The sequence below is a fragment of the Euphorbia lathyris genome, chromosome 6 (assembly GCF_963576675.1).
Source record: "Euphorbia lathyris chromosome 6, ddEupLath1.1, whole genome shotgun sequence".
In the NCBI taxonomy this organism is placed as follows: Eukaryota; Viridiplantae; Streptophyta; class Magnoliopsida; order Malpighiales; family Euphorbiaceae; genus Euphorbia; species Euphorbia lathyris.
Genome location: NC_088915.1, coordinates 24,234,429 through 24,247,798, shown reverse-complemented (window position 1 = coordinate 24,247,798; position 13,370 = coordinate 24,234,429). Strand labels below are relative to the sequence as shown.

The window sequence follows — 13,370 nt, the reverse complement described above, 5'->3', positions numbered from 1 at the left end:
TTTACGTAAAGTGGTTTGGTGGATAGAATTAAAATTATTTTTCTATTAATAATTTAACAAAAAATAATTATTTTACGTAAAATTGTACAAAGGTTACGAAAATCTGTAAAGATTTTATGGAATTTAAGTAAAGTAGTGTTAATTTATGTAAGGTTATTTGGTGGATAGAATTAAAATTATTTTTTTATCAATATTTTACTGAAAAATAATTACTTTACGTAAAATTATACAAATGTTACGAAAATTTGTAAAGGTTTTATGGATTTTACGTAAAGTAGTATCAATTTACGTAAAGTGGTTTAGTGGATAGAATTAAAATTACTTTTTTTATTAATAATTTAACAAAAAATAATTAATTTACGTAAAATTATACGAATGTTACAAAAATTTGTAAAGGATTTTCCGTAAAGTAGTGTCAATTTTCGTAAGGTGGTTGGTGGATAGAATTGTATTCTATTTTGTGTTACTTTAATTTTCTTCCATTTAGTGGTAACCTGTTATTCGAGGTCAATTTTTAATATAATTTATTTTATTTTAAATTAATTTGTCACATGGCGTCATATTATTAGTCATTAAAACAAAGTATGGTTACTTTGTTTTTGAACAAAGTAACTATAGCGGACCCCTAAAAAAACGAAGAGGTTTAAAAAAGAATAAAAAAAAAAACAAAAATGGAAAAGAAATCCGGGAGAAAATTTAGGCAAAAAAAAAAAAACCCTAAAGAGATATTATTCCCTCCCCGTCTGCGCTTCTCTCTGTTTCTTCCAATCGCGACTTTCTCTGTGTCTTCTTCACTTGTGCGATTGTTTGCTGCTCCTGTCTGTGCGATTGTTTGCTGCTCCTGTCTGTGCGATTTTGTTCTGTGAAGTCTTCCTCCACTGCGTTTCATCAGTGCTCGATTACTTCTTCTCTCCTCTTCGTCCCTGTAAGTCTTTTCTTAGGTTTATGTTTATAATAGAAATTTTAAACTAGGTTTATGATACATATAGACTCTAATGTAGGTACTTCATGTTTGCAGATACAAATTATTAATTAGGTTTCTGATCAATATTTTTTTTTATGATACAGTGTTATTTGTTTGGTTTATAAAATGACTATTTGTGATTTATCAAGTTTTTTTTATATATTTTTCAAAAATGCCGTTTGCGGCAACCCAGTCGGTGCTTCATAGCTGTAGTCTCTCCCTTGGAAAGTTGCTGCTGTTATATTATTATTTATGTCTAGTTAAATCATGTGGGATAGAACAATGGGCTTTCTGACTCTTTGAGAAAAGGCTATGGAGAGAGGATCTGAAACTACAGTCGTTTCTGTATGTACATGTGTGTGTAGATGATCTTAAGTATAAACATATATAATGAAAGTTATCTTCTTCTGATTTTTTTCCCTTGTTGAATGTAACTATTTCTTAAATATTTATTCTTATAACTAATAAAACATATAGAATGAATATTATTAAATTGCTCTTCTCATATTTACAGGAACTGTAACCGGATCCGAAATCAAAATCCCATTTCTTTCTTCAAAGGCTCAGATTGAGGAAAGCATTTGGCAAATAAGTCCCCTCATTTCCTTCCTACTGGCCTATCTTTGTGTATGGAGATAGGTTTTTCTACAGAAATTATCTGATATACAAATATATAACCATATGGACCTGCTGCGATCCAATCTATCTCGGGTTCGGATTCCTGAACCCACCAATCGCATCTACAAACATGAGTGCTGCATCTCATTTGACACTCAGGTAGCTCTCTGCTCTTTTTATTGGTCACTGCTTGCTTGTTCAGTGTACAAGTGAAAAGGAAATAATTTACTATATTGGCTAGTTTTGCAAAATTCTTCAGGTTCAGTATTGTTAACATTTTTGTTCTGATATAGTAAAACCTCGATAAATGCATATCCTTGGGACCGGAAAAAATATTCATTAAGCGAGATTATTTATTTATTGATAAATGAATAAATTATTCATTTTTCGATAAATCAATATTTATTATTTTATAGATAATTTATCCAGTCAATAATGAACAATGATGATGGAAATGATCCAAAGCCTGATGATAGTTGCGTTGTTGCAAATGTATCGTCAAAAGAGGCCTTTCAAGCAATGATCACCTTAAACAACTACTTGCTACAACATGAGCAAAATATACCAGAAGTTGTGTTTGCACTACAAAAAGTTAAGGATGGTGTTCATTTTGGTTTAGGTGGAAAGAAAAAACAATCAACTATAGATGCATTTTTTCAGAAGAAATGACTTCTAGTTGATTGATCGAAAGGTTTTGTTCTATATATATATATATATATATATATTTTGTATGTAATTCAATAATTATTAATTTATATTTTCATTGGGCCCTTAAGAATTTAAATATTTTTATTACTTAATGCATTTAGCGGGGTTATTACTTTAGTCCATTGGCCCAAGTCGGGACCGAACGAATTTATTATATAAACGAGGTTATTACTTTATCGAACATTCATTTATCGAGGTTTAACTGTATTTGGTTTTTGTTGTGAAGGGAAAAGGGCTTGGACCTGAAATATTGCATTTTTAGGTGTCTTGATCTCTTTGCCTGTCAAACATGTTAGATTAATGTTATCCTTTTGAATGCTTTTTTTTTTTTTTTTTTTAAATTTTAATTTATTTACAGTTGATTTCAATCTGGTAAATATTAGGAAGCATGATGAAGGATATCTCATTGTATTCATTTGTTCTTGTTATCTTGTTAAAAGTGGATATATCACTCCTTTGTATGAGTTGTTGAAGGTTATTGTTTTGTGATGTTATATTTTTCTTCTGCTTTTTCTTGTGGTAGAAGTGATATGGCTATCAATTTGTAATTTTAAGTAGAAAAGCAGCTTTATTAATTCAATCATGCCTAGCTTTCAGGAGGCCAGGGGAAAAATTGTAAAATTGCTGATTTCTTGTTGTCTCCTTTTTCGTTTATATTGTATCAGTATCACGCCCTTCTACTTTTTGTGCAATGTAAAATAAATTTATATTGTATCAGTATCATGCCCTTTTACTTTTTGTTTGATGTAAAATAAATTAACCGGCTCCTGGTTATGGCTGATAAATGCAGAGATCTGAAGGTGGTTTGTTCATTGACATGAACACGTTTCTTGCATTTGGGAAGGAATGTGTAGATTGGAACTATAAGAAGACTGGAAACACGGTTTATTTGCACGTAAAGCAAAATAAGAAGTTGGTTTCTGAAGACAGGCCTTTGAAAAAACCAACTTTGTTGGCTATAGGTAGTTAAATTTTCCTTATGCTTTCTGCTTTATTTTCTACTTGGAAATTTAAAAGCTCTCTATCACTCGTCAAGGGTCTGCAATGTGTCTTTTGTTTGCTCCATATTTTTGCCTATTAGATCCACTTTAGATGTTAAGTTTGATATAATTGATTCCTTTGCATATTTTAGTTTTGTGAATGTCAGCTATTTCAATTTTGACTCCACCATTCAGATTATTACAGAACAGTAACCATTCTTCTGATACATGACCTAGCATGTGCTTATAGCTTCACGCAAATGGCTCATGTGCTCAACCTCCATCTTTAACCTTAAGGTCTTCTAAAATCTTGAGTTTGTGGATTCTCCATTTGGGCTTCCATGGGTTGCCGATGTTGCTAGGTTTTATAATCCAAGTGAATTCACCAATCATCATCCTCATCTCGGTCTATTTTGTTCCTCGGGGCATTGTTGCCTCTTTGCCTCAGCCATCCATCTCTTGAATGTGTAGAAAAGTAAAATTGGTGCACTAATTTTTTTCCATATAATTTCTCAAGCTTTGATACCACTTGGTGTGCAGAGGGGTTTTGGCCTAATTGGATATAAACAATTGCGATTATAATGAGATGATTGTGATGAGTTCAATAAAACATCATAATTAGGGTGTAACAAAACTTTTGAATAAATACAGCTAAAGCTTGCTTTGTTACTAACATCCCTATTTATATTAATTAGGAATCATAATTTAAATAAGGAAACTTACTGTAAATAAAATCCTGTGAAGATTAGATGCTTCTGCATTACTTGAGTAGAGAAACTACATATGATTTGCTCATATATATATATATTGGTGCTATTTGGTTTCTCTTTTTGCAGTGAGAATTAGCATGCTGAATTTTGCTTGGCACAAGGAGATATAACATTTTTGCCCTCTTTTCCAGTTATTCTTTTCTCCCGTAATCACTGGCTTGCAGAGAAATACTTAAATATGAATTTCTGCTTTGTAGGCATTGAAGGGGGATTTGACAACAATGATCCTGAATATGAAGAAACTTATACTATAGTGATATTACCTGATAATGTTACATTTCCATTTCCTTCTGTAGAGTTGCCAGAGAAGGTTAGTTTTGGTTGCGCACATATTTATTTCAAATTTGCCAAACAAAAATTTATCATTTAAAGTAAGATCTCGATGTGGTTATTATATATATTTTTTTAAATACAGGTACGGTTAGCAGCTGATGCCATAATAATGGCTGAAGGTGCAGAGCGGAAAGAACAACTTGCTGCATGGACAGCTGATAAGAAGACAATTAGTGCATATGCAATGAATTTACAACAGATTGACAATGGTGTCATTGTTCCTCCATCTGGGTGGAAATGCACGAAGTGTGAGAAAAAAGATAATCTGTGGCTGAATCTCACTGATGGAATGATCCTTTGTGGGCGAAAAAATTGGGACGGAAGTGGTGGCAACAATCATGCTATTGAACACTACAAAGAAACAAATTATCCTCTTGCTGTAAAACTTGGAACAGTTACTGCTGACCTCGAAGCAGCAGGTAATGCCACTTTGCATTCAGAAGAAATGAAAATATCAAAATGTTACGTTTGTATGTAGCCATGTGCTCTTGAGCCTTTGATTGTAAAGGTTTTATGCATTTTCTATGTAGTAATGTGCCTTATTTCATTTTTGTGAGGATCTGTTACACATTCTCCGAACTTACCATGGGTAACATATTGTGGCAGCTCAGATGTTTTCTCTTATCCAGAGGATAGTAGTGTTTTGGATCCACTTTTAGCACAGCATCTGGCATTCTTTGGCATTGATTTTTCAACCTTACAGAAGGTAAATCTCTGAGCAAATCTATATTTGTTCTTATGCATTTTAACATGTTGCATTGTGGTGTCAACTGTCAACATATGTCATTCGTACTTGGTAGCATTGCATGGGTTAGTATTATTCTTTGCATTTGCTGGTGCAGCAGTATGTATTTTGACTTCATCCTTATGCGTGTGGGAAATATTTTGTATGTTTGCAAAATCAGTGAGGCAGGAAAGGCTCATGAACTGCCAACTAGTTTTCGTTTCTTCATGGGATGCAAATTCTCATTTATTGACCGTGTATACATATCTGTATGAGGATTCAACACACTGTTATTAAACTTGTACGAATCATGAGTAGACTCCTACGAATCGAGTCGGCTAGTTTTCGAGCTGTCTCTATAGGGAGAATCGAACTCGACCAAGACTTGGTGATGAATCACCCGAACTGTTCTTAAATCGGGCGAGTCATCCGAGTCGGTTGAATTTTGAAAAAAGTGAAAAATAAAATAAAATAAAGAAGCAGCTGGGAGTGCGCCAGCCAACGTAGCAGTGACAGGAAAGGAGAGAACCAGGGATGGAGGAGTCTATGATTTCGACAGAGCCAGCCAACCTACCAGTGATAGGGAAGGAGAGAACCTGGCATGGAGAAGTCTATGATTTCGAGCAGGGCAGGGAGGACTGAAGAGGAGTACTGGTTTGGGGCAGGGGAGGCAGTTGCAATTGCAGAGAAGTGAGAGGGAAGATCGATTAATAGCTTTAACAATTGCAGAGAAGTCAGAGGACACATTTTGGGAAGGAGGGATGACATTAAACAATAACCAATGAATTTGTTATCCATATGCTTATCAATGGACAGTAAATAACAAAACAACACAGAACTCGAAACAAAAAAATTTCCAGTGTGTTAAACAAAAAAATTGTTATCTATATACGATTCACAAAATGAGTATTTCGATTCCCGAGTCGAATCTCGATTTGACAACTATCATTCAACATTATTGACTGCTTTTTCTTGTTCACATACTTCATTCTTCATGAAGAAAGCTTATTGAGTATTTAAGACTTAAAAAAAGGATTTGAATAGACTCGCTTCCCATGAAGATAATCTCATCCCTTCCCTGCAATGATTTAGCCTCTCTTTCTCTAACAAATTCTCACTAATATATCTGAAACTGACTCTCCCTTCTAGCCAGCTCACCATACAGGTCATGAGCAACTTCTTCCTCCACTCCTACCATTAACTAACTGGTCCCTTTATTTCTTCTTTGTGCTGCTGTCCTTTCGTCCACTTTCGCACATACACTCTAATTTCATCAAGTGATGACTCTGGTTTGACTGAAAGATCGGTATTGATTTCTTGTTATCAGACTGAAATGACAACTGCTGAAAGGGAACTTGACCAGAATATCAACTTTGATTGGAACCGAATTCAAGAAAGTGGACAGGAGCTGGAACCAATTTTTGGACCGGGTTATACAGGACTTCTGAATCTTGGAAACAGGTAATACTGGTCTTCTACAGTTTGAATGATTCCCTTTTGATGTTTTAATGTAGTTTTTGAACTTTGTTTCTAGTTGCTACATGGCAGCCACAATGCAAGTTGTGTTCTCAACACGCTCCTTTTATTCACGGTAAGTTTGCTTTCATATTCATTTACCTATAAAGATATTATCTTGTAAACATATTTGTATAAAAAATTGTGTTTTGTAGTTTTGGACATGTGTTGATAGATCTCTTTCTCATGGAGTTCCTCCCTTATTTATATTTATCTGCTCAATTCTTGGTGTGATTATGTTATTAGGTACTATGCAAACCACAACTTGAAAATTGCATTTGAGATGGCTCCTGCTGATCCTACTGTGGATTTAAATATGCAGTTGTAAGTTACTAACGCTACTCTAATGCTAATGTTTCTCATCAATCTCCTGGATGATTGGTTTCTTCAATGCTGTTAATTATGAAGTGGATTCAGCACTAAAATCTGTGATTCAGTGACAGAAATTAAATTCTGTGAACTTAGCTGTACTGAAACTATAACTTTTTCTTTCCTTTGTCAACTTTCCAGTTTGCGGGTTTTAATTTCTCATTATGTTTGTGAATCTCAAATTTTCCACTTTTATTTCTTTTTGTTTTTGTCCTTATAACAATCTAATACTATAAAGTATCCACTTGTAATACAAAGAATTTTGTCAGTTTCCAAAGTAAATGTGTTGTTGATATGTGCATCTTGTTTTTACATGGCAGAACAAAGCTGGCACATGGTTTGCTGTCTGGTAAATATTCTGTTCCCGCACTGGAGGTAATTCTTTTTTGAACAATTTGATGTCCTATATAAGTCATGATATTTTCATTTACTGGTAAGATTATCTTTTTCCTTTTGTTTCCCTACTGATAAGCTTATGATTCCTTATTCTTCTGTTTTATTTATTTAATCCAGAAAGATGATAATGCAAATGCTGCAACTACAAGTGATGTAAGTTTCAATCTGAATTACTATCCATTTGTAGATACGTGGATAACATAAAATGGCATGTTTACCTGTGATGACCTTTTTTTTTTCTTTCTCCTTGGCTGGAGATATTACAATCAATGTTGCCTTCCCCATCTCACTATTATGAACTTAAGCTTATAGTGGAAGTGGCTTGCCAGCTGCTCAATTGATTTGGCAGTTAAATCTATATATTTTCTGTCTTGTCATATTTTCTTATTTTTTCTTATTCAATGTCGTTTTTTTTTGGCAAATGTTAGAAACAAGTAGGGATACCACCTCGCATGTTTAAAGCTGTTATTGCTGCCAGCCATCCTGAGTTTTCTTCTATGAGGCAACAGGTATATTCAGTATGATCTGTTCCTATTTTAGTCTTTCCACGAAAACTAATAATCTGATTCAGTCTAGTTTAGAGATATGCAACCGTATTCATTTATTATTTTTACGGGTTCGAGTCTTAGGAGCGGCCTCTTGCCAATTAAATTGGCAAGGGAAGGCTTGCCCCCAATACACCCTTGTGGTGGGACCCCTCCCCGGACCCTCGCTCAGCGGGGACGCGTAATGCGACCGGGCCGCCCTTTTTTTTTTTTTTTTATAATAAATTAATAATTTATTTTTGGATCTGGAGTGGGACATGTACGGCATCTCTGATTAAACTAATAAGAATGTAAGACTTGCAATATATCACAGGTAGTGCTATTTCACAGAAATTAACTTGGTCAACTTTCTTGCTATCTTTATTTTTTGGAAAAAATTGGAAATTTATAGTAAACTATTCCATCTATTTATTCGACTGTAAAGAAACTGCTTAGGTTTGAATTGAGGTTACCATATAGGTATGGTGGTAGGTAAATGCATTAGTTACATTGGGAAACCTAAAATAAAATCGTTTTATGTAGAACCTCAACAATTTGAGCTAGAATATGCTGCTGGTTGTATACTTGGAATTTTATTTTGTTAAACCTCTCAATAAAATTTTAAATGCAGTTAGCTGCCCTATTTATATTTGATAAAAATAATCCTAATTTATGAATTTATGAACTCTAACCCAAATTACTTGTTAACATGATTCATAATAAGGATGGAAAAGAAACCTAAACAAACTATGGGAACTATAAAACGAAAGAAATAAGGACAACACATTTAAATGAACTCCTATTTCAACTACTTTTTGGCTCCCATTTTATTCTCCAAGGCTCAGGAAAGAACTTGGTTGCTATGCGAGTGTACCTAAAGATACTCGTGGATTGTTGAATCGTGTTTCAGTTCTGCATGAGCAATTCATTTTCTTCTTTCTTTTCTTTTTTCTCCAATTTGCTGATTCACTTCACCAGGAATTTTTCCTATATACCTTACCTTGCATTAATGGGATTTTCTTGCCTTTTTTTTAATCACAGTAGCATTATTCAATAACATCAAAATTTGCATCTGATAGCTGCTAGTTTTTAAGGCAATTAGCATAGATTGCTTGGCTAAGATCCAATATTAAATTGTGTTATGATCCATCATCCATGTAATGATCATAACAGCTGTGGTCTTCCAACAGTAAATATGACCAGTACCATTGATAGAAAATCTCCTAAAGTGTAATCTTTCCCTATGAGGAATTTCACCAAATATTTGAGAATAGTATTTTGCGCTCAACCTTGTACGGATGATGGCGCTTTATTGTAGGAAGATTCAACACGAATTTTTCAATTTCTTCTTCCATTTTGATGGTAGCTGTAATCACTCATCATCATGCTAAGGACTCACCTTGTACTAGATGGCCATTAATTTCATCTATCTTCCAATAATAATATCAAAAGTCCATGCTCGTATATGAACAATTATATAGAACTGTATCCTCCCTCTTCTCACAAGTAAAACATTAAGCCCATGGTATTGCTGCCCTGCCCCCTTTTGTTGGATGAACCAGAATACACTGTACCCTCTTTATGTAGATGCTTTCTTGCGCCATAGTATGAAACTCTTTTGTTAAGCTGCTAAATCATATTGATTCCTCGATGTGTATAAAGTAACTACTCCTGTCTTATCTCTAATAAAGCAATACAAATGACCTGCCATATAATGAAATTATTTTGTTTTTTACTCCTTGGAACATGTTATTAAGCTATACATTTTTGGATTTATGTTTTGCTTCAAGCAATTGAATCTTCGCTCATGTTTGTATAATCAGTAGGTAAAACTTGTTTCTTAAGCTTAGTTCTCATGTGCTCCCAAACCCAAGTGCTGATATCTGAAGAGTCTGAAACAAAAGGATTAGTAACAAGCTATGTTGCACAGAAACGGAAACGGACACCAGGAAACATTATTTCTAAAAAAATATAGCTAGGAAACAGTAATGGAAGCGGAAAAGAAATGGAAATGGAAACGGACACGAAATGCGGAAACTCTACTGAAGAAGAGTTTCCTTGCAACATAGCTAACAAGAATCTCAAATAGAGATGGAAAAAACTTTCACGAACTAAGGAAACATAGAACACAAGCAATAAGTGGACTGAAATTTTAAATAGAAATCCTATTTTGTTAGTATTGTGCTCTTGCATCATTGTTGTTATTGCAAAGAACTGATTTTGGGATATTTGACATGAACTTCTACAGGATGCATTGGAATTCTTCCTACACTTTCTTGACCAAGTTAAGCGTATTAATGGTGGAAATCCTGCATTGGATCCTTCGAGGAGTTTTAAATTTGGTATTGAGGAGCGGATCTCGTGTACATCTGGAAAGGTTGCTTATAATAGAAGGCTTGACTATATTCTTTCTTTGAATATACCATTACATGAAGCCACTAATAAAGGTGTGTTTTATATTTATTTTCCCCTTTTCTCTGTGGAACATATTTCTGGAATTGTATGTTGATTTAACAATTGGGAATACAGAAGAGCTTGCTGCCTTCCAAAAATTGAAAGCGGGAGTTCCAGAGGGAAAAAATGTGTGAGTACAACTTTTATTTGTTCAATTTTTGTACTATGTAAGTAATCAGAAATTTTGCTTAGCACTTTACTTTCTAACAGATCCAGTGAAGAGATAGTACGCCCAAGAGTGCCTCTTGAGGCATGCTTAGCTAACTTTTCAGCTCCAGAGGAGATTGAGGATTTTTATAGTACTGCCTTGAGGTCTAAGACTACTGCACAAAAGTAAGCTTGATGTGATACTTGTAATCTAAATTTAAAGGGATGCGACTCAAAATCATTTGAGTTTCAGACACGCTTTTATTCAAATTAACTCCACATGCAGGACTGCTGGCCTAACATCATTCCCTGATTACTTGGTGTTGCACATGAGAAAATTTGTTATGGAGGAGGGCTGGGTGCCAAAAAAGCTTGGTAGAACTTCATCTTACTTTCTGTTTGCATGTTATTGTTATCCTAAATGGGTTCATACTTACTGTCTTTTTACCCATCCAGATGTATATATCGATGTTCCTGATGTCATAGATATCAGTCACATGCGAAGTAGGGGTCTTCAACCAGGAGAGGAAGTGTTACCAGATGGCGGTATGCTATATTTTCAAGATTTTCTGATTAATGAAAAACACTGGAATGAAACAAGGAAAAAAAGCCTTATTCAGCTATTCAACCTTTTGTCAACATTAAAGTTTTTGCATGTCATGATTTAATCAGAAGTTCCTGGGGATGCGGTTGAATCAAATACGATTCTGGCCAATGAGGATATTGTCTCTCAGCTCGTGTCAATGGGGTTCAATCGTCTTCACTGTCAGAAAGCTGCTATTAATACTTTTAACACTGGGGTGGAAGAGGCAATGAATTGGTTACTTCCTCACATGGATGATCCAGGTTATTAATTTATTCTTACTTTTATGAGGGTTGTGATTACTGAGACCATGACTGCCTTTTCACATTCATCTTCTTGTGTGTGATGTGGGTTGTGCATTGATTAACGAGGCAATAAAGCCAGTAACTAATATGATTAAGTCTTTGTTCAGACATAGATGTTCCTATTTCTCAAAATGCCCAAGGTACTGAAGTTGTTGATCAATCCAAAGTTGACACTTTAATCTCATTTGGTTTTCAACAAGAAATTGCTCGAAAAGCACTTAAGGCATCGGTAAAGATTCCTTAACTTGTAATCCTTGGGAATATAAGTTGACCAAGTTGATGAATGATTTGCTGTAAAATTTGCTATTTTTTGGCTTATGTGAATTTCACAGGGTGGGGACATTGAGAAAGCAGCAGAATGGATATTTAGCAATCCTGATGCCTCTGCTTCGTCTGACACGAATGCCACAACATCTAGCACCACAGCTAATCCAGTTGATTCTGGACTGTCTGATGGAGGAGGAAGTTAGTTTCTCGACCCTTTTTTGTCTGTGGATGCTATATATTGTCCATTCTTCTTTCCTTTTTCATCTGTGGCATTTTCACAACTCTTTATTTACTAAGAGAACTTGATAATATGTACTGGCTTATGTGGCATGAAATTTTTTATTCTACATGCCTTTCTTTTATTAGTTTTTGTTCGTTTTGCCTTGGAATTGTAATGTTATTAAGATTTAATCTGGGAGGTTATAGATTTTAGAATTTTTACTGGGAAATTTTCAAAGTTACTATTTGACTCTGTTCAGTATTTTGCATGCGCGAGTTCTATCTTAGTGCTAAGATTAGAAACCCTGTTTTGTGATTGTGATTGCACCTAGTATGCATAGTATAGTACCGTCATGGTAGGTAATAGTGCCTATACAAGTGCTGCATATAGATGTTGAACTTATCTTGCTCCTTTACAAAAACTTACATTTGGCTTTTCCTACACTTTATCTTTTTGCTTTGTTTATTTGCTTGGTTCAATTCAAACATGAACCCTAGAAAACTATTGGAAGGAAATTAGCGTGCCATCTAGCTAACAAAATATATGCTGAGAATTTGAACACATATTTGTTAGATCACGACAATTGTTCATTAACTGTTAAAGGCATTCTAGTTATTGAATTAATAGAAATGAAGTATTGCCATACAGGACTAAGAAATGGATTTGAAAGTACAGATTACAGTTCATCCTTTAAAATAAAATTGTGGGTTAATTACGTGTATGCAGGATACAGACTTTTCGGGATAGTGAGTCACATTGGAACCTCTACACAGTGCGGGCACTATGTAGCGCATGTTTTGAAAGATGGCAGATGGGTTATTTTCAATGACAACAAGGTTGGGGTTTCTGTAAACCCACCCAAGGATATGGGTTATTTGTACTTTTTTGAGAGGCTTGACAGTTGAATTGAAAGTCATATTTTGATAAATAGAATGATGTCTCAAGAATCTCAGGAGTAATTGATGCCTGTTGCGGCCTTATTAGAATTAGTTTTTCAAGTTTTGGCCTGATCGCTATTGCAAATTTATACTTAATTGATCAAATTTCTTATCAAAATTATGACTTAATTTTTTGTTACCTCATTTAGCAATGATGTCATTACTTCATGGCTAGGAATATGTTCACATTACTTCTAATATTTTTTGTTACACCATACTCGGGCCGTAAAATGAATTAATTTGTAGTGTCTTGGTGACAATCTAATCCAATCGGGTTGGTTGCTAAAAACCAACTCGAACAAATATTTATTGGGTTAGTTTTTAATTCAAATATTTGTATGTTTATTGTTTTTCCTTTTTTACTTTTCAATTCAAAAAACAATTTTATTATAAAATATTATTTTAAGTTGCATATTAAATTAATAGCAAAATAATCCATTTCTTGTTTGATCCAACTAATCCCTATAATAAACAATTGGATAAATAAGTATAAGGTCTTTGTATTTTTATTTAACTTACTAGTAGATCCATTATGTTATTATAAGGTCCTTAAGT

The 13,370-nt window shown here is 34.2% G+C and overlaps 1 protein-coding gene across 1 annotated transcript; it reads left to right on the top strand.

Annotated features, from left to right (window-relative positions):
* The first annotated feature begins 706 nt into the window (after positions 1-706).
* Positions 707-12,954, top strand: LOC136232495 (ubiquitin carboxyl-terminal hydrolase 14). Its single transcript, XM_066021685.1, has 21 exons — positions 707-925; positions 1,479-1,741; positions 3,081-3,252; positions 4,238-4,350; positions 4,456-4,792; positions 4,985-5,079; positions 6,425-6,558; positions 6,632-6,688; positions 6,859-6,936; positions 7,302-7,356; positions 7,495-7,530; positions 7,806-7,886; positions 10,150-10,348; positions 10,431-10,485; positions 10,566-10,688; positions 10,789-10,877; positions 10,959-11,048; positions 11,175-11,348; positions 11,498-11,619; positions 11,723-11,855; positions 12,604-12,954. The coding sequence occupies exons 2-21, from the start codon at positions 1,646-1,648 to the stop codon at positions 12,780-12,782; spliced, it is 2,418 nt and encodes an 805-aa protein (XP_065877757.1). The 5' UTR covers positions 707-925; positions 1,479-1,645; the 3' UTR covers positions 12,783-12,954.
* Positions 12,955-13,370: the final 416 nt, after the last annotated feature.